This window comes from Polyodon spathula, chromosome 19 (assembly GCF_017654505.1).
Source record: "Polyodon spathula isolate WHYD16114869_AA chromosome 19, ASM1765450v1, whole genome shotgun sequence".
Taxonomy (NCBI): Eukaryota; Metazoa; Chordata; class Actinopteri; order Acipenseriformes; family Polyodontidae; genus Polyodon; species Polyodon spathula.
In genome coordinates, this window is record NC_054552.1 from 27,237,927 (window position 1) to 27,257,548 (window position 19,622).

The following is a 19,622-nucleotide window of genomic DNA, read 5'->3' on the forward strand; positions in this document are numbered from 1 at the left end:
ACATACCTGTGTTGTGTTCTTTCTTCCTTCTTGGAGCATACAAAACAAAACAAGCAGTTATCTGTGGTAATAACAGCTCTACAGTTCTCCAATGCATTGTGTTAGTAAGCTTTTTGTATACTACAGTTAAAATTGCAGCGGTCCAATTCGATCTTCAGAACATTCAGGTTGTGTTCAATGACATTTAGTAAAGGCTTAAAAGAAATAACACTACTGTCTAAATGAGCACCTCGAAAACCCACAGTAGATTACACATTCTTCTAAATGAAACCTAAACCAGCTAGTTATGAATTAATAGCAAAAATGTACTTTCAGCTCTCTGTTTTCTGGGCAGCTGATACAAACGTCTGAAAGCAACGGGCTTCAAGTAGCATTACAACCCAACATTGCTTGTCCACCTAAAATTATTTTAGTAAAGTTAAATCAAAGAAAGTATTATTATTATTATTATTATTATTATTATTATTATTATTATTATTATTATTATTATTGCTGCGATTACTTTGTAAACAAAAAAAGGACCTGCCTCAATCATACAAATCTATGTTTAACAAAGGTGTAGGTAACGGTCTAAGTATACCAATACATTTGATTCAAAAGTTAACCCACACCATACATTTTGGGTTAGAAATTTTACACGCATTCAACAGTAAAAATGTGTTGTTGTTGTTGCTGTTGTTGTTTTACACCAAAGCAACTGTGCATCAAAAACAAATTGTCAATTTGTCAAACGCATGACCGATTTACATCAATCTTCCCATCAACTAAATCCACCCGTAATCCCTCACATGACACAATTGCTGCGTCAAACACAGCTGCAGCTAGTTAAACGCTAACAAAATAATTGTATTCAGTTAACGCACCTGTTTCTGGTGGTCTCCAGTTGGTGTCTTTCTCTTTTGAAGCACAGGAAAACGGAGGCTTTGTTGGCTATTATTGCTTCCTCCTCTAGATGACGAAATACACTGTGGACTTTTTAAAAAGCCAAGCCTGGCAAGGATTTCATGATACAAATATGTGAACTAATACATCTAAAACAGACACAAAAGTAGAACAAACAACACCTGCAAACCAGTTTACACAGCACAGATGTATTATGACGTGATAGCTATTCATTTTTCCACCTGTAATCTAAACTGAGCCACGTGCCTTAAAGCAACAGCAACACTTAAACTGAAACAAACATTAAAACGCTGCAAAAGTCAGAGATGACACAGAGCAGTAACCAATAAATGTGCAAGTAAATGCCTAATATATTTGCTTGGAAAGATAGTGCCACTCAGTCAAATACATTAATTCAACAGGAACACAACAGGGCAGGAATAGCAGGTAATGCATTGCAATTCACATACACGTGTGGTCAATATTTTAACTAAACAAAATAGTTGTTTGTGTAATTAGGCAATTTGTGCTGATGTTTTGTTACAAAAAGCTAACCCCGTTGACTTCAACTCGTGCTAACAATTCACAGGAATGCATGCTTGCTGGGGAATTGATTTAATGGACCTGTATAATCCACAGCTAGAGCATTGTAAGCCCAATGAGAATCCCTAGATAATGAATATGTGTTTAATGTAATCCAGGGTGAATCCCCAGTGTTGTACATATCAGTTAAATGAGACAGACGCCTTAGCCCCAGTAGCACTTCCAATTAGTGTTTAAGTTTCCAGACTGTTCATGTAGGCCTTATATGAGCAAACACATCTGATTTTGTTCTTTTCTTTTTTTATTCATCACTAGAAATGTTGGCCTCTGAAATTGGTCTCAATGAAATGATTTGTGCGTGTGTGTGTGTGTGTGTGTGTGTGGGAGGCGGTTGTTGACACTATAAGTATATTGTCTGAAATCACCTATGCAGTTACAAGTTTGTCCCATGCATTTTAAAATACTGTTTCCTTAAAACCTTATGTTGAAAATATTAGCTTTAACTTTCTTTATGTTACCATCATAAATAAATAATCTTTCTGAGATGTTATCACAACCTCCTACTGCTGCAAGGACAAATGCAGTGAAATAGTTCAAAGAAAACTAAGCACACTGGTCAGCAAGGTCTGCTTTCTGGTGATATAATTCACACTGCTGACTATTTAGGCAATAATAATAATATACTGTAATGTATGGACCGACCATTTTTAGCATTCATCGACAACTGTTTCAAGAATTCTCCTGGTTGCTTCAATGAGTCAAAGTGGCTCAAATAACTGTCTACTGTTTACTTGGATGGATATTCTTAGTGTCGGTACATGATGCAGGACACTCATTAGTCTCCTGATGCTTTAACCTCCAACACGGTTATTATATACAAAAGATAAATCCTTTAGTACAAATATTCAAAGTGGCTGAACATGTCATGTATTTATTGCCAGGCCTGTAGCACTCAAAATGTGTCCTGTCATAGACAGCAGCTCTAAGGACTGCACTATGTACTAAAAAACAACTGGTGCTGCCCTCGTGTGGTCTGGCTAACGAGGAGGCTGTTCAACATTAGGCACTGTACAGCAGTGTCCCGTCTCGTCCCCCCCCCTCCCCAACGGTTACACTAAGTTACGTATTCTGCTATTGTTTTAATACAGCAGGTTATTTCATTCATGATTTAAAGCTTTGTGACTAGGACTTTGTGTTCTGTTTAATTTTCTGTTGAAATTGCCACTCTGTACAGAATATAAAATAATATATAATACATGTAAACGGTTTACAGCAGATTACAATGAAAAGACGATTTTATTAAGCATACCATATTTATTACATTCTGAAATAATTAGAACTGCATGACAGGCATCAGTTAGTAAATTGATCATCTGTACCACAGGCACAAGTTAACACCCCATCATGTTTTATAAACATAAGGCTTTTGGTTACCTTTAAGACTAGTGTTGGAATACATACTTAGTTCAACTTTTGTCACCCATGCCATGTAAAATGTTTTCTACTTTCAAGGCATATGTGAATATATGTAAATGCATATTCAGAAAAAAATAATGTTCCAACCAGTAAGGCTATGTGTAAAAAAAACTGATGACATTTTCACTTGTACCAAAATATCAGTAAAACATCCCAGTAATACTTCACTTACAAGATTTCATTTTTGGGGTATCATACATTTGACTTCAGTAGTTATGAGCACATACACAATAATGTCTTTATCTCAGCAACATCTTAGCATTAACGAGACATAACAAAAACATATATATTATGGTGTCTTGTCAGTAATATTCAATCAGTGCAAGCACATGTTATCTTAAGATACAAGGCTTGTGATCAAGCTGCTTAAACAGGTATTAAACCCCTCTGAACTATATTTATGGTACTTTGTCAAAGCAAGAATCTCTTCACTTTTAATCACATGGAAACTTGAAACATTTTCTTTTTCAGTCTAGAAAGCTGGGACTTATTAAGCACTTGCACTGATGGCTTTAAATAACTGAAATTATAAGGGAAACTTCAAATTAGCAAAGTTAAAATGAAGCCTGATAACAAAACAAGTCTCTTCATAACAATCAAGTCAGTTCACTGCCCCATGCAAACATTTTTCACTTATTCAGTTGCAGATAAAAATGATAGGTAAAATAATATCATAAGAAAATCTGTGAATTTAAAACAGCACACTTGAAAATCTACAAGTAATATATTAACATAAACAACACGTTTATGGTTAACGTGAAAACTTTTGAATATATTCAGAATGTATATACTGTACTTTTGTTCCTTATAAGTGCAAGAAAATGGCAAAACTACATACTTAACTTTTGCTTGACAAATGTGCATGCAGAAAGAGTGGACTGTTGGCTCAAAGCCTGTTAGAAAGCCATACATGTGTATACACTTGTTTGTAACACACATAAGCAATATTTCTTAATTATATAATATTCATGCTTATCGTACTATTTTATATATATATATATATATATATATATATATATATATATATATATATATATATATATATATATATATATATATATATATGGTTCTGGGAACTAATAATGGGTGATCAGGGTGTATTATTCTTAATCGTTTTCTCTACTCAAGCAACATGCTGTACTGCCTCATTGTGATCTTTGGTATGGTATGAGACAGTATATGCTTAATTTAGAGTAGCTGCTGTCTGACACTACGGCATACTATCATATCATGAGTGCATAGTTTCTGCACGGCACATACAGTAACTTGCCATCATGGGTGATCTTCAGTTTACCCTTCTTTTGAAAACATCCCAGATATGCTCAATGAGATTTAGGTTTGGTGTCAATACAACTCATTACAGGGTCTAACTGTACAAGTGTGTCCTGGGGTTTGCGTCAATCAAGTCACATTGCACCCTATAGATGGAGCACTTACTACTTCAGTAGTGGAGCTGGAGCCAACTACACAGAGACAAGACACATAGGTATCCCCACAGTCCAATGCTTCTCTCTGACTATGAACTAGACTCCCATTCTACCCACTGCTTTCCCTGAGTGACATAGAATGCATATTAAAAAAAAAATTACAAAAAAAAATGCTTTAAAAAAAAAAAAAAAAAAAAAGAAAAAAAAAGGAAAACATATGAAATTCTATTTTAAAACTGCAGCAGAATACTTAAAATGTCAGGTTAATTTAATATATGGGGGGGCGTGATGAAAAAAATCGATTTTAATATTTAAGATCACATATGGTACATAAGTAAACCATAACAGATTGAAATCGGGTATGAAGATGTACCTCACACGTCACTTTAATGGTTTATCCATATTATTTGACAATTACAATGAGATACGAGTAAGGTGACCATATGGCTCTGTGTTCAGTGGGAAAGTTTGGGACAGTTCAGGCTTTTCAACTCAACCGAGTGCATTCGGGTAAGCGCAGTCCAGCTTCTCTTAAAGGAAAGAATGGTATCTGAGACAGGTACAATGTCCCAAAATGCACTGGGTTGTGAGTTGAAAAGCCTGAACTGTCCCAAACTGCCCCCCCTGGTCACCTTAGATATGATTTACACACACACACACACACACACACACACACACACACACACACACTAATATATAATACAATACATAACAAATATTGCACACAAAAAGACACATTCTCAATTTCAATCACAATTCCTGTATGGCCTTTTGGCAGCAATACAGTAAACAGTCAGGGAGGTCAGGTGAAGGGGATCGGAGCCACACAGCCAACATTCCAGCGTTGATTCGGCAATGCAGCAGACAGGGGGTGGCTGGAAGCAGCTGACATGCTACTATACCTTCCATGCCTGTTGAAAAACATTAAATGTACACTAGAACTGCTTTTATCCAAACTCATTCATTGAATTAAAAACACGCACACACATACACTGATAAGCCAATTACATTAGACTAATAGTAAAGTCAAAATTGAAATAGTGGTGGATAAGCCAGAGGTCTATTGTTATGCCTGACATTGCACATTTGTTTTCTTGGAAAGGTTTAACTCAGTTCCTGGAACATAGAATGTATTATACATTAGGAGGCTGAGTTTGCAAAGACGTTTAAAAAATACTTGAACACATTAGCTGGAAAAGATTGATTTTTCTATTTTTTTTTTTGTTGGATGATAAACCAAACCTGCATGAATTAAATAATTATATAATAAATTCTAAATACAAAAAAACAGCACTTTAGTAAAATCTCTCTAGTTTGCAAAAAACGTATGAATGTATTTACTAAAACAATTGGCATACGTGGTATTTTGGAGATTAATGTTACTGCATTTCACTGACCTTGCAGCTATTACTACAATTTCATATCATATGAAAATTGTAACTAACTGATCGTTCACATGCTCCGATTGATTGTTTAACACTAGAAAGCACAGTACAGTGTCCCACTGAACTGAAGAGTAAAATGAACAATACCTACCTATAATGTCAACAATATGAAGCTGTAATGTTTCCTTCAAAGCATTCAGTGTTGCAGTAAGAGGATCCTTTGCATCTGACAATAACTTGAGATTCTGCTTCACATCGTTGGAGAAGGCCAGCCAAAGCTTGCCATACTCTTCTGTGGATATTGTCAGGGGCCTGTGTGTCAAAACAGAACACGGTACTCAGTAATTCTGAACTGTGATCACCACACTTTCCAAATGGAGCTTAGGAACTACCTATTCTACCCACCAAAAATAAAGACACTTTGGAAAAAAATAAAATAAAGAGGACACTGACAGATTTTTGAAAAACAAGAAAAAATGAAAATATGTAAACTATCATTAAGTAAAATATACAACATCTTGCAATAACTGCATAATGATTAACCCATTTTAAAGCCAGTTTGTTTCAGTGCAGTGCTTCAGGTTTATTACTTTCTTTTTCCCTCAAGCAGTGCATTTCCCCATCCAAAAGGCATTACTGCTGATGAAGCTTTCTAGCCAGAGGCATTGTCATGACTGCAGACTGTTTTTAATTAAGAGAATAGGTTCAGATGTCAGTTAAGCTTTATGGTAGGCTAGCTTTGCCATTATGTATTCTGAGACATGTCTTAAGTGCCTCACTTTCAAGGCCAGGAATCTTACAGGTCAAATTATAGAAGCATCTTCATCAAATGATGCCCTCTAGTGTCAAAATGTTTTTCTCCTTGCAAAGTTTTACTGATTACACTGCAGTGCTTCCTGCTGGTCACAGCACAAAGAACTTCATGGTAATTACACCTGCTTATAAGTCAATGCGAACAGTACTGCACCTGATAAAATCTGCCAATGCAAAGGCGAGTGAAAATTGTAGTTCTGATGATTTCTCAGATTCTGTCTGGTAAGCGACGCTGCCAACAAGTGCTCCTTCTGCACAGGGCTTCTCCATCAAGACAGAGCACTGACAGTTTGCTGTATTTTGGCCTTCAAGCAATGGAAACCCATGGCTTGTGCTTTCAGAAACCTGCAAGACATTGTGGAAGAGGGGCTATTGGCATCTCACAAACCACTTTCAATGAACCAAATCTCTAAAATACAGTCTGGTCAAATCAATTGATCTAAATAGTGGCGATTTAAGAATATGCATATTTTTACTGACATAAATGTGTCCATATACAATGTTAGAAGAGATCTGTATACACTTTGGGTACACAAACAGCCCCTTTGGACCCAGTACATTGTGAATGAGGTATCTTACCTTCAGTTTCTTAGGTGCAAATCTAACCATAATGTCTTTAATGGCTGAGGTGCTTTGATTTGTTATAAAAACAACTAATACTACAGAGTCATTTTTGTAAATTTTACAGGCTGAAACAGCTATACTTTCATTAGAACAAAGTCCTTGAACTCCTGAATAAGCCAGCTGAGATAGTTCTGTTGGGAGAGAAGGAGGGGGCCTGGTAGCTGGAGGTTGTTTGTTTTTGGCAGCAGCGCAGGAGGGCTGTAAGATTACCATGTCGCCACCTGTAAACAATGAAGGAGCCAGCCCTGAGGGATCTGAAGGCATATCCAGCTTCTCCTGCTCTCCCCCAGACAATAAACCATCAGGTTGTGTGGAGTCCTGAAATTCAGAAGCTTTGCTTGATGACTGTTTTAGCGTTATCAGTTCTGTTTCTTGCTCACTGTTAGTGTTTTCCAAAATGTTATTATCCATAAGGCTCTCTACTGTACTCCGGGAAGAAATAGAGGAATCTGAGAATTTCTCACTGGCATTTGAAGATTCTTGTATTTTGTTTGTTTTCCTTCTGAACCTTTGTGAAGTGTTTTCAGACTTTCCCATCTGTGTAGGAAATAAATAGTTTATTTTTTTGTAGACCTCCCATATGAAACTATTAAACATTTTACTGTAAATATTATTAGATGTGGATAAGAGAAATAGATGCACATTAGAATTATAGGTACAAAAAAGCTTCCTTGTGTCTAGAACACATATGAAAAACACTAATGGAAGCATTGTCCATATGAGCTTACAAGACAGGACTGACAAATAACAATTTACATGGAAAAAAATTAGTTTGGCCCCAAAGCTCTTTTCATTACGGGTTAAATTGTGGCTTGGCCACATTTTCAAAAAGAAAGTAATAAGAATACAATAATTGCTTCCACTCACTCCACACTGAACAGTTAATTATGTCTATAGACAGAAAAACAAAAGAGCAGTAATTCACCAGGCAGATGGTGTTGTGTGATCCCAGTCCTACGAAGAGTGATGATGCCAGCTGCTGCTTTTCCTGGTCTTCCTCTGGTATGTTTGGAGATGCCAGGTCCGGCTGCAGCGATGCATTCTCCACAGCACTCTCTTGGGTGCTGGGTCCCTCATGACTGGATAAGACCTGCAAGGTGCCTTCCGCTGTGGTTTCCTTCTGAGGCAGGTAGCCCTCTGTACCCCACACATTCCTCACACCTTCAAGCTTAAGGCTGTTTGATCTGGAAAAGAAGAGAATCGATTTCAGTTTCAATCTTTGCTATGAAAACAAATTGGTGCCTCAAAGCAGGTACATTTTATTGATTAATCGAGCAATGACTGGAAATCACAGTTCTTTGCCTTGTTTATTTTAAATCCATACGATGCAAAAAAATATGCCGAGTCAAGGTTCACTGACTAACAAAACACAACAAAGAAAATCTAGATTTGTGAATGTGTGATTCTACTTCGTCACAAAATAAAGTACATTTAAAGACAAATGAATATCCTCTAAAGGGTTAATGTAATAAAAAAAAAAAACTAGAAGACATTCAGCAGTCAGAGATTAAAAAGAGGATATTCTTTCCATCAGTGCTAAATGTCAGATGGTGAAGATCAGTCCCTTTGGTTTAGCCTTGAAAAACCTGGCATATGCACCTTTAAAAGATATCTGCAATGCCTGGCTCGGTAACAGAAAGCAGAGAGAACGTACCCTTCTTTTGGCCCCATTTCTGTGTTGTTCCCCGACAGTCCAGAGCTTAGCGAGAGGCCTGTAGGAGACTGTCTCCTAGTGATGATGCAAGATGACAGGCTGACAGGTAAGGACAGTCCATAGGGCTCAAAATGCAGGGCTAGAATATAACACAAGGAAAAAGCATGATGAGAAATTTGCTATCCTACCCGAACCCTCCTCACCGGTTAAATTTACAGTATTTAAAGTATTATCTATACTGGAAAGTGTCTGCAACCTGCTAATTTACACCATTCAGGAACGAAGATTTACAACAGTACCAGGATTATGTAGTAACAACAACAACAACAACAACAACAACAACAACAATACATGTTTTTAATGGCATTGAACTTGCACATTTGATCTTGAAATGAGCATAGGCATTAACAGAAACCAATGGTTGGCTCTCAGAGATATTCTGTTACATTTGGCTTGACAGTACACTTCAAGGCGTGTTTTTTCTAGTTTTCTTCCAAAATGCCATAAGCCACAAATTGATTTATGTAGAGGTCTCCAAATGTCTGCTAAATAAACAGACTGAAAATTAAAATATCTAACAGAAAAGGCAAAGGAAAATGTCTGCCCTAACGGAAGCAGTTTTTTTTTTTTTTTTCCAGACAGGCAGTTTGAACTGTATCACCTCCTTAAAGTTACTGGTAAGTACCGCCTTTTGAGCAGAGCCAGCCTATGTCCCATTCCTAACACACGATGGCGCTGTGTACTCAAAACTAAAGGATACAATGGGAACATGTTATATAACCTTTGAAAATGTAAAGGTTAGCTCTGCATACCTTGTACAGAACACATGTATTGTATCACTTATATCCTTGCAGTCTTTTGTCAAATAAGGTTATTTGGGGTTGTCACAGACCAATTAATATCCATAGAACACTGTTTTGAAAAATAATTCCTTTTACATGTGAAAAATTTCATTGCAATGCTTCGCCTTGTTTTTTGCACTTTTGCATTAATTGTGTTTTTATGTTTTCTATGTACATTCTAATATTTTGAGCCACACTATGTTGGTTCAACTCTCAATTGGCTTCGGGTTAACCTTGCTTCTTTTGGTGTGCAGTGAACTCAATATCTTAGAGACTCCTTAAGTAACTCCAAGATTACTTACAAAATACATACACTGCATCACATTTCCATTAGGCACATTCTCCCTGCTATATTTTGGTTCTTTTCTCCCAGACAAAAATATTTTGAAGCTAAAACAGAACAGATTTCCATTGGTTGTATCAGTAAAATAGGAACTGATGTTCACAAAAAATACTACCCTTTCTAAAACATGTCAATAAGCAGTAGAAGCGCCAAAAGTACAGTATTTTGTATTATCAGTCAAGCCCTTGAAGAGGAGCTTTTCTGATGCTGGGGAGGTGGAATCAATGTGGCGCTTATTAGTGGTGCTTTTTATAAACTTGGGATAAACCATGTGATAGCAGCTAGCATTTGTTCCAGCAAATTAACCTGACAAACTAAATTGCTGTGTACAACCTTTTCTTTCAAGATACTGCTGTCAGGTGTTATAATAATAATAATAATAATAATAATAATAATAATATAATAATAATAATAATAATAATAATAATAATAATAAACTATTATTTAAAAAAACAATATTGGAGATTTTTATTGAGAACTTTCTGTTTTTGTGTCTGACTACAACTTTATTCACTATAAAAAAAAAAGGATTCACACTTCCTGAACACTAAGTTATATAACACCACATTGACACACATTGCCAACTGTTTTCAACACGTCTAGCGCACAGAACTGATTTTTCAATGTGAAAACTGGAAACATGCTGAAGCAGAGAAAATGGAAATAACTTGCTGCCAGCAGCCATTGCCTTCAAGTTTGTCAAAAGGGTTTACAATGTGAAATAGACAGAAAAGCTGATGAGAGGGCGACTCTGATGCAGGTGGTGTATTGAGTTGCCTGTAACCTTAGAAACAACAGAGTACATTAAGGTAAAAGCTGCTCCACCAACAGGGACAGGAATAGATTACTTCACTCTTCAGCACAGTGTGTTGTAACTGTTTTACAGATTTTTTAAGTACAGGGAGTTCTGGAAAGTGCACAGTGATAATTTCACACCAGCTGTTAGTCACCTTTCTCCTGTGAGAGGTCCTCTTGTCTTTGATGGTGAGGTTTATAAGGAGCAGCACCGCGACCCAAAGCATCAGCCACAAATCCATCCAGAAAAGACAGTGAAGTGTCCACCTAAATAAATAAAAACAACGGGTGTGATTACCACAAAAAAAACCAATATATTCTGAAGTGTAATGGCCAAACGGTTCAGTAAACAACCTCTTACAGCAATAACATCTTCAGTGGTTTGAAAATCTGTTACACCATCCCTTGCTGCTCCTCTGCTAACTGACCAGCTCAAATGATCCATGCCCTGTGTGGTTGGATAAACTCTTGACATAACCCGCTAGAGATTATACACACTAGACTGTAATCTGACTTTGGGGGTGCAATATAAATGTGAATCCATGCTTTTAACCTAGTTGGATATATTTAGAAATTGTGATCACAAAATCTTACATTACTTACGCCTTTTTCAATATTATTTTGTATCATATGAATATGTTTAGTTAATAATCCTTTTTTTGACAGCTGCTAATACATATGGATTATATCAGAAAATACTTCATAAAACCATTTTATTATGAACCAAGAAATGTATTACTGTACCTCTATATCTTCACAACTAGCATCCAGTGGTAAAACTCTTCTGATGAGATCTCGGTCCTCATTCAGATGCTTCAGCTCAAAGGCATGTTGTCTCAGAACTGTATCCAGACATGTGCTGTATTTCTGTGCTATTTCAGCCACTGTGTTTGGACACACTGTATGAGACGAAATCTTTGTGATTGCAGCCATGATCCAGCCTTTAGTTTCAGAAGTGACAGAGCTTTGATCAAGCAATCTTCCTAGTTTATCAAGCACCACTTCTGGCTTGGTGTCTGCTTTAAGAAAAAAATACTCTCCTAGAACCTGGGGAAGACACAATTGCATTTAAATGGAAAAATAAGCAATATAACAATAAACAATGCACTTTACTTTTAATTTAAAAATGTGCAGACATTTGGCTTCAGTCAAACCCATTTTCCATAGCAGCCAACACAACTGTTATCAGATTTATTTTTTAGCATTCCCTGAAAAGATTAAAGCAAGTTATATATTTTCTGTTGCTCTGGAGAAACAAAGCAAATCTCTTTGTACTGGGTGAAGGTTGAGTGAAAACAGATGTTGTATGTGGATAACTGGGATAAGCTTTCATGTAGCTAACACTATGATAAAAGTCCAAATTCAGACTGTGTGGAATACTTTGGACCAGGATCATGGCTGTAATTAAGAGGGAGAAAAAGCCATGCTCCTTACCCAGCTTATAACCTGTAGAAAACGCTGGGGAAAATGAACATTGTCTTTCTGTAGAAGTGAAAGATAGGAGTTCACGGCATGCAGCCTTAATTGATGGTCTTCAGCTTCATTTTCAAAACCTGGAGGAAAAACAAAGTATACATATTTACTAAACTGAGCCTAAACACAGCCTAAATAATCAGTGACAAGAACACTTGTGAGAATCACATTTAACCAAATAGTAAGACAACTGAAAATGAAAAGGCACTAGATGTTCCCTGGGAAGTACATTAAGCAACAACACTTGGCTGTTGTAGCAGTGCAAGTAAAGCAAAGATATGAATATGAAAACAAGCAAGTCACTTGGGTTTGCTTACATTCTTTGGTGTACAATAGCAATATGTCCACTTATAGTTAATATGGTAATAAAACATATGTATCTCATGGTATGGAGTCAGTACAGTATGAATAATAGTGTACAGTGAATGACTGTGGTAAACGACTGTACATCAGCAAAGTGCTGCATCTTCATAACAGAAAATCACACAAACAAGGTTAAAAGAGGTTACAAGTTCAGTTAGTATTATTAACTGCACATCCACCTTAATGAAACACAATTACCATTGAAGCATAACATATGCATGCTTCTTGTTTATGACTACAAGCTAAAGATAAAATTGCTGGGGGACCAGCGTCACAAGGCAGTTGTTACTGACAACATCAATTTCATTCATGGCCGAAAACACAGACATCCTATATTATCTGCTGTGGTATCGACAGACTGAATACAAGCAGAAAATTGACGTGAACCATTTCAAATTTCTGCCAGCAAATGAGCCACTGACACAAAGTACAGCCCCAGTCTCAGGTTTTCAGGATATTGTGCATTTCTGTTTATCAAGCACATCCTTTACAAAAAACTGTAGTAATATTCCTACGCCCCAACCGCCACTGTACGCTTGTCCTGTACTATGACTTTTTGGTCTTTTTAAATGCAGCACTAACCTTCCGCAAGTAGCCTCAGGAAGTTGTTGGGGATATCGGGTTGCATCACGTCACCTCCCACTGAAAGCACAGTGTTCATGGTCTGGATGAACCACTCGTTGTCTGGGGCATACGTACAAACACTGATAGGAAAAACGGTGGCTTTTTTTTTCTAAATTGCAGTTACTTATTAATAATGAAGAAGCATTTTTTTGTAATCTATTATTCTAAATTATATAAAGCCATTATGACAAATCGCATACAAGTTTTATTAATCAAGTACAAATTATATTATCTGTTGTTCATGTACTGTAGGATGAATCATCCACTTACTGTTCTAGTTTTTATAACTGTTGGCAAGTACAATACTTATCTTTAGGTTTCTTGTTTGTATATTTGATCTCGGGATACATTAGGAGCTCTCTGTTTATTTACTGTCAGCGAAAGGATATTTCTCAGCTAGCTCTGCAACTTTTCCAGCCAGGTCAATAGTTGTGTATTCGTCTTTACTTTGCCTTAGAAAATCAAGCATCTTTTCCACAATGACCGTCACATTCTGGCCATTGGTTATTCGATACAGCAGCTCCAGTGTCTGCAAAGAAAAGAAAAGATTTGATAACAATAATTCATCAAAATGATTATAAAATAATCTCAAACATGCCACAGAAGTGTCACATCAACAGCATGGAACACAGAAACAACCCTGACACACAAACAGCTTCAGAGGAGTGAAGTACTGTATCAGCCAATAGGTATATTCTAATAAAATCTAGTAATTAAATACTGTTTACAGTATTTGTACAGTACTCCATTTACTCATGTATACTAATATTGTCTTGATAAGGTATTATCTCTATGTAATCAGTGCAACAGACATGTGAGATACATATTTACAATGTTCCTGCCTGTACTTCACCTACACATTATTTTCTTCACTCTCAAGCACTGTCACCTGAAATCTTAAATGAGCATACACATGTTGTGCAAACATTTAAGGGAAAACAAAAAACATGTTTTACCTCTCGCTTGATAATTGGGTCAGAATGATCCAAGCACTCAATAATTGTCATTTGATGCTGAAGAGCTAGGTTAGGATCCTGCTGGATTACATAGGTCAGTGCTTTTAATCCTAACAAAACAAGAGGTGATTATTATTAGTCACACAAAGAATGAGTTTCAGTATTTTTCAACAAACACGAATCCCAACAGAATCAACAATGTATTAAAAGGAACTATTTTAAATTAGGCTTTAAATGAGGAGCAAATATTACTGGATGGTTTCACAGACCCTGACTACCACTAATCTAATTGCCTAATATTAGTTTAGGAAAGGACATTGATTAATGCTAATCTTGGTCTGTAAAAACAGTCCTTAAAGTAAAATGATTTGCATACATGAACTGGAGTCCTAGGTTTATATATCTAAACTAAAATACAACTAACAACAGACTATAATTTAAAGAAATAATTGAAAAAGTAAACTTTAGAATGGACGAAAGCTTTAGGTCAATGGAATAATCTTTACTACTGTATTTTAAGTGTCAAAATAGTATCAAGATAATATAGACAGACACCTCCATACACCCCAAGATTCTCATGCTTTGAAAAACTAATATATAATAAATAGTCAAGCCATATAACTTATCTAAACATTTCAACACAAACACACTCCTTACCTAGGTACTTAAGGTTAATTTTGGGTGACAAAATAAACTTCCCAATACATTTTGCCGCTTTCTCCAGTAAATCTGATTTGGGGTAAATTGTATAGACAGTCTTCACACACTCAAATAATATAGCTGAAAAACAATCAAATAAAACAAGGTATGTAATACATATACAAACTGTGCCAAAGACATGAAACACACACATAACTTTCATCATTCCACACACAGGCCAGAACACTGCAACCTAGAATGCTGTTTCTCTTCCCATCTTTCATTACAATAGGGTTAGAGGTTAGCTAAAAAAATGTAAGCCATGGTCTGTATCCAAGTACAAGCGCTATCCCTGTTAGGGGGTATTATAGCTTGAAGGGGAACTGTATTGAAAATAACAAGGCTCTCTAAATGCTCTGTATACATAACAAATGCATCTTGCTGCACCAATTTTTGGGTTAGCTGGAAATGCAGGCCACCGCCATATTGGAACCTTTCTGGCGTCGCTGTCATGTCATATCGTTGACAGCCACCCACACCAGAGAACGCCGGCAGGTGAGTTAGGAAAAACAGTAACAAAAAGTACTTTTGTGTGCCTAAGCCTTTAAACCAACAAAGGGCCATAACAAAACAATGGCTACATAATATAGGAACGGGATATCCACTCAATAGAATACTACGTGTAACTATAGAGCGAATCAACGACAGGACGTCACACAAAGAGCGACGGAAGAGAGCTCCAATACAATGTTAATTTGTTTTAATGGTTTATATACCTTATATTGCTCAAGGAGAGGCTGAAAATGCCTCAAAAGCTTTAGTTAACATGTTTTCTATTTAAATGATTATATATTCATTTGCATTACATATCCCTTTAATAGCTTACAGTATTGTAAAGGAAGAAATTCACACATCCCCTCCTGCTTCACACCTACCATACGTCATGTTGTGACTAATTTCTGCTCTTCTTATAGATTCAACCAAAACATCAGACATGAGTTCACTTGTACTGTAAACCAAGAAGAAAAACCTGTTACACGTCCCTTCATTAAAAGTATCCACTGTCAGTATGTTGAATTCTTGGTGGTTTCCATATGGCTTTTGGTTTTGGTATTTCCAACATCCATTTCATATCATCTATAAAGAAAATGTTGACTTCAACTTACATGAAATATAAAATATTCAAAACTCAACATTTTTTAGCTTTGAATCATCAGTGCTCAAAATACCTATTGTATCTCAAAATTAATTCTAAAGATAGAAACAAAATTCAGTATGCTACTTTAAAAAGTGAGTTACCTTTGATCGTCTTTCCCTAGTAATGCCAGAATTCTAAGCAGTTGAATCTGTAACCATGGTGCTGGTACACTGTGGTAATTGAAGTCCACAGGGAGTTTTCCTCCTACAACTTGTTTTAGAATAGTTACAAAGCTTTCTGTCAAATCTTTATAGCCTTCTGGGTTTTCCTGAAACAACAAGATAATGAATAGGTCAAAATAAGTGCTTATCCTAGTCAACACAGATATCAAGATCAATTTTAACAAGTTTACAGGGTTCAAAACTCTAGTTTTTATATAAGCACACACCAAATAGATCCATGTTATTTTATTGTTTCCAAATATAAAATCTGGGAAGAAATGTACAGATTTAGTAGCAGCAATTCCCACATGTTTTTTTTTAACTTAAAAGATAAAATATGCAGAGTTAAATAACTTCCAGGATCTTTTTTGATTGTTTTGCAATGGTTTAGAGGACATTTATTGCAATGCCTTCTAACTAATCACTACGCATTAAATGACTCTTCAAATACTAAAATCTATTTTATATATGAATCTGACCTTTGTCTGACCAACGTTTTTAAAACTGTTTAGAGCACTAATGCTGAGTTTCACCTGAACCAACCTGGATCATTTGTCCGTAAATGTGCAACGAAGCAGCCATGACATCAGGGTCCTTATCGCACAGTGCTTTTCGAAACTTGTCATGTATGTGCTGGACCTGATTAGGAGCAATCAGGTAAAACTTGTACAGTGCAAGAACTGCCTTCCTTCTGATTATTTCTCTGAAGATAAATATAAAAATAAAATAAAAATAAATAAAAAACAACTATAAAATACTATATAAAAAACTAAAACAGAAAGAAAGATATCCATCTTTCATTTTCCACAAAGTCTCTTCTTAACAAACAATGGAATGACAGCCAGCAAAAGGGCATACATATCTGATTTTGGTATTAAGATCCACAGTCTTAAGATGATTAAAAAAGACCTCAATGTTTATTGGAATAGCTTAGAAAGATGCCACAGTTTTATAGTTTTGAATCACAAGCACACCTCACAACAAGCAAAGTCAATGTTTAATTTCAGTTTGTTTTTGGTCATCCTTTTTTCCCTTTTAACATATATCGTATTCCAATAATAATAATTTAAAAAATCATACTTTGAATGCTGGAGCTTGTCCTCTACTAGTGGGAGAACTGCTGGGATCATGTCTTTTGGAAAAATCTGACTGGCAACAGTTAATGCCATGCAAACATAAATAAGGTTGGTACTTTGCAAATCCTAAAACAAAACGGGAAAAAAAAAAAAAAAAAATTAATAAAAATAAAACATTGATGTTCCAAATAGTTTGACTATATCTTTCTTACTATACCTTTAATACTGTGTTCACAAGGAGAAGTAGTAGCTCATGACTTTCATTTAAAAACAAAGAAACAGCCAGATAGCCTGTCAAGAAACACAAGTTACTCTTTTTGCATTTAGTTACCAGTAAGCGAATACTATTAAGTATAAAATAACGTTTATCTACTAAGACGGTCCTGTCATGAGAAATGTAAGTGTGTAAAATAACATACCAACTCTTTTTTCCAAGAGACTCCCCTGCTGAGCAAGTTTAATGGCGTGTATATAGCCAAAGGAAGCTTCATATCCCAACATTTCACAATAGATCATTCTCACCATAACTTCTTTCATCTGTCTCTGAAATAAATAACATTGTGTCAACATTTTTTGTCAGAAATACATCACTTAGTACAATAGTACAAAAATATCCTTTCGCTGACACTACTTTTTTATATCTAGCAGATGCCATCTGGCAACAAAAAAATATATATATATAGTAGAGTATGACGCATCAGGGATGGAAATAAGATTCATATTGTATAGCACTTTGATCTGTTCCAAGTTTTACAATACTATGGGTTTAATAAGACACACCTGAGATTGTTCAAGCTTCTAATAATACCTGGAATGGATGAAACTGCTATGCAATAGAAGTCTTATTTTAATCCCTGTGCCTTAACCTGTGTTTTTATGTCAGAAATATTTTAAGTAGAGGAAAGTAAAAAGTTATAAAGACTACTGTGCCTTGGTTTCTTAAAATGTATCAGATTGTCTTACATTAATTAAACATCTATACATAAGAGGTTGAAGTCAAATAGATTATTGTTGAAAACAATGTTTCAAACTATTTCTTATTAAAGAACACACACATGTACAATTTGGACAGCCCATTTGAAAATCTAAAACAGAATGGATGGGTGGATAAACCATGATCTTACCAATGTCGTGTTAGGAGAAGAAACATGTTCTTTAATTGCAGCTAGTTCCTTCTTTATTAGTTTTTCTTCATCCTAAAATAAAATGAGCACAATAATTAGACACACGCACATATTAGATTTCGAAATGTCATTTTTCAAACTGTGTCTGTTTTTGTTAAGTATATGGCAAACTATAACGCGGTATGTAATTCAACATGTGACTGGTGATGCAAAACGTGTGGTCATAGCTGTTCTTCCATGGCACAACTAAATGGGTTATAATATCCGAATTTAACATTCTTTCATAAGAATTGTTCGCTATGTATCGTTTAACAAAATGACAAATTCAAACGAAAACTCACGCAGGTAGCTTACATGTCTAGATGTCAGTTCTGTAATATTCCGGATAAGATTTCCTAATTGTGAAGTGACAGGAAGTTTCCCTGTCCCGGGCTGCGAATCCAGCGACAGGAGATTCGGAAGGGCAGTTAGTGTCCTTTCAACAACATCACTCATTTCAACTCCGTGACATTCAAACAAATTCTCCGGAAAGCAGCTAATATTGATAAACACAAAATATAGAATCTTGTCATCATACGCCGCTGAACGCCATATTCAAAGAGGTCACTTCCTCTTAGTTTGAAATGAAAACTTTATTAAATCTGTCTGAAAATAACATTGCGCTTACAGTGCTATCGGCTGTATCATGTGATGAGCACTAGAGGGCATCAGGACGCGCTACACGTGGGAAGCAGACTTTTTGCAGTAGCCCACATACTGTGTACGTTATAAAGAAAGACAGGCTTTTCAAATATTCTTTGTCTAGGCTGACCTAAAGTACAGCGTCGTCTTCCTGATTAAATAATATTGTTGCCAAGGTTTTATTCACCCTTGTCTAAATAACTGGAAACTCACAATAATGGATCACGTTCCTAAGAATGAACCACAAAAACAAACACCATCCATACAGAATAAAACTTGGCTATTCTATTGCATACAAATAAATTGTGGAAATAATTTTGAATAACTATATTTAGAAGTCCATTTACACCTCCCAGTATCTGTAAAAAAAATTAAAAAATGGAGTTGTAACATTAAAATAAGACTCACTATATAGCATTGCAACAGCTTACTGCTTGCATTGTTGTTCTTGAATAAAACTACAATACAAAACTGCAGGTGATATTTCCTGTTGTTTCCTAACACATTAAACACCTACAGACAAGAATTCTTTCAACTTCGCCA

At 35.8% G+C, this 19,622-nt stretch overlaps 1 protein-coding gene across 2 annotated transcripts; it reads right to left on the reverse strand.

The window, feature by feature from the left end:
• Positions 1–3,948: 3,948 nt before the first annotated feature.
• LOC121294925 (AP-4 complex subunit epsilon-1-like) lies at positions 3,949–18,994 on the reverse strand. 2 transcript variants are annotated; one of them, XM_041219133.1, is made up of 21 exons: positions 18,753–18,994; positions 18,399–18,470; positions 17,694–17,817; positions 17,492–17,565; positions 17,279–17,400; positions 16,742–16,901; positions 16,139–16,305; positions 15,775–15,848; positions 14,858–14,980; positions 14,201–14,310; positions 13,634–13,773; positions 13,203–13,315; positions 12,219–12,337; positions 11,529–11,831; positions 10,940–11,051; positions 8,805–8,943; positions 8,076–8,334; positions 7,106–7,687; positions 6,681–6,871; positions 5,865–6,025; positions 3,949–5,239 (listed from the first exon to the last, which is right to left on the reverse strand). In XM_041219133.1, the coding sequence occupies exons 1-21, from the start codon at positions 18,891–18,893 to the stop codon at positions 5,079–5,081; spliced, it is 3,447 nt and encodes a 1,148-aa protein (XP_041075067.1). In that variant the 5' UTR covers positions 18,894–18,994; the 3' UTR covers positions 3,949–5,078. The 2 variants fall into 2 exon arrangements, with proteins under 2 accessions (XP_041075067.1, XP_041075068.1); XM_041219134.1 differs by having other exon boundaries at positions 18,740–18,815.
• Between the last annotated feature and the right edge of the window lie 628 nt (positions 18,995–19,622).